At 40.8% G+C, this 1,519-nt stretch overlaps 1 protein-coding gene across 1 annotated transcript; it reads right to left on the reverse strand.

Moving 5' to 3' along the window:
• Positions 1-987: 987 nt before the first annotated feature.
• On the reverse strand, positions 988-1,242 carry LOC117023728 (40S ribosomal protein S27-like). The gene has a single exon (XM_033108834.1). The coding sequence runs from the start codon at positions 1,240-1,242 to the stop codon at positions 988-990; it is 255 nt and encodes an 84-aa protein (XP_032964725.1).
• Positions 1,243-1,519: the final 277 nt, after the last annotated feature.

Below are 1,519 nucleotides of genomic sequence, written 5' to 3' on the forward strand. Positions count from 1 at the left end.
ACCCTGTGATACAAATAGGGGAATGATATTATCCTCATTTCCCTAACGAAGAAAATAAGGCACAAGAAAGATTTTATCTTGCCCAATGTCACATAGCTGATTCGTAAGTGTCAGTGACGATGAAAACTTGAGTGTGATTCCAGCAAGCAATGCCTTTCTGCTGTACCACATGGCCTCATGGTATTTCAGAAGGGACAGAGGGACAAAACAGGAGTGGTATTAAGTGATTGCAGGAAAGTGCAGTGAATAATAGGTAAAAAGTGTTAAAAGCTTACTATGTGTCGGTCATTGATATTAACTTATTTAATGTTTTAATTTTTTGGCTTGAGGTCATTGTCCATTCACATGCAATTGCAGAAAATAAGCCTTACTGTTAATCCAGTTTCTCCCAGTGGTAAGCTCTTGCAGAAGTATAGAACAATGTCAGAACCAGGATACTGACAGGTCGCTGTCAAGATACACAACATTTCCATCACCTCAGGATCCCTCATGTTGTCCTTTTATAGACATACCTACTTCCCGCTCACCCCCACCCCCTCTTAACCCCTGGCAACGACTGGTCTGTCTCCATTTCTATGAATTTGTCATTTCAAGAACATCATATAAATGGAATTTTACAGCATATAACCTTTTGCGTTTCTTTTCCACTCAGCATAACTGTCTGGAGATTGATCTGGATTATTTCACGCAGCAGTAGTTCCCTCTTCTTTGCTGCTGAGTAGTATTCCATAGTATGGTTGCGCCACTGTTTGGGTAACCATTCACCTGTTGAAGGACATCTGCCTTGTTTTCAGCTTTTGCTATTATGACAAAAGCTTCTATAAACATTCATGTGCAGGTCTGTGTATGAACATAAGTCTTCATTTCTCTGAGATAAATGCCCAGGAGTGTAATTATTGGGTTGTATGATAGTTGCATATTTACGGTTTTTTTGTATCCAAAATGTTTATTGGGATGGTTCCTCACCCATCTTGACTCGCGGTGCTTTTAGTGCTGCTTCCTTCTGAAGGAGCAGCCTTCTGTAAGCTTTGCTTTTTCTCCAGTAGGCTGACAGAGGACCGTGAAGCAGCCAACACACAAAACTACTGTTTGTGCGTGACTAAAGACGGTAGTGATTTTATAGCATCCTGGGCATTTCCCATCCATGAAGCAGGAATTGGGGCTCTGCATCAGGCGCTTCTTCTTGTGTTTCCTTTTCTTCTCTTCTGGAGAGGGATGAAGGAGATTCTTAGTGAGAGGCATGTCCTCATGGGGACGTCATCACCGCCAGAAAGGCCAAATTTAGGTTCTTAAGCAATTGCTAGACTGTTTTACATTCCCACCACCAGCAATGTATGCGCAATCTAGTTTCTCCACATCCTCACCAGCATTTGGTATTGTCGCTATCTTTCATTTTCATGTTTCTAATAGGTGTCTGCTGATATTTTATTGTTGTTTTCTTTCACATTTGCCTCATGAGGTTGAATGTCTTTTCATGTGTTTATCATTTGTATATCCTTTTTGATGAAATATCTCGTCA

This window comes from Rhinolophus ferrumequinum, chromosome 6, assembly GCF_004115265.2.
Source record: "Rhinolophus ferrumequinum isolate MPI-CBG mRhiFer1 chromosome 6, mRhiFer1_v1.p, whole genome shotgun sequence".
In the NCBI taxonomy this organism is placed as follows: Eukaryota; Metazoa; Chordata; class Mammalia; order Chiroptera; family Rhinolophidae; genus Rhinolophus; species Rhinolophus ferrumequinum.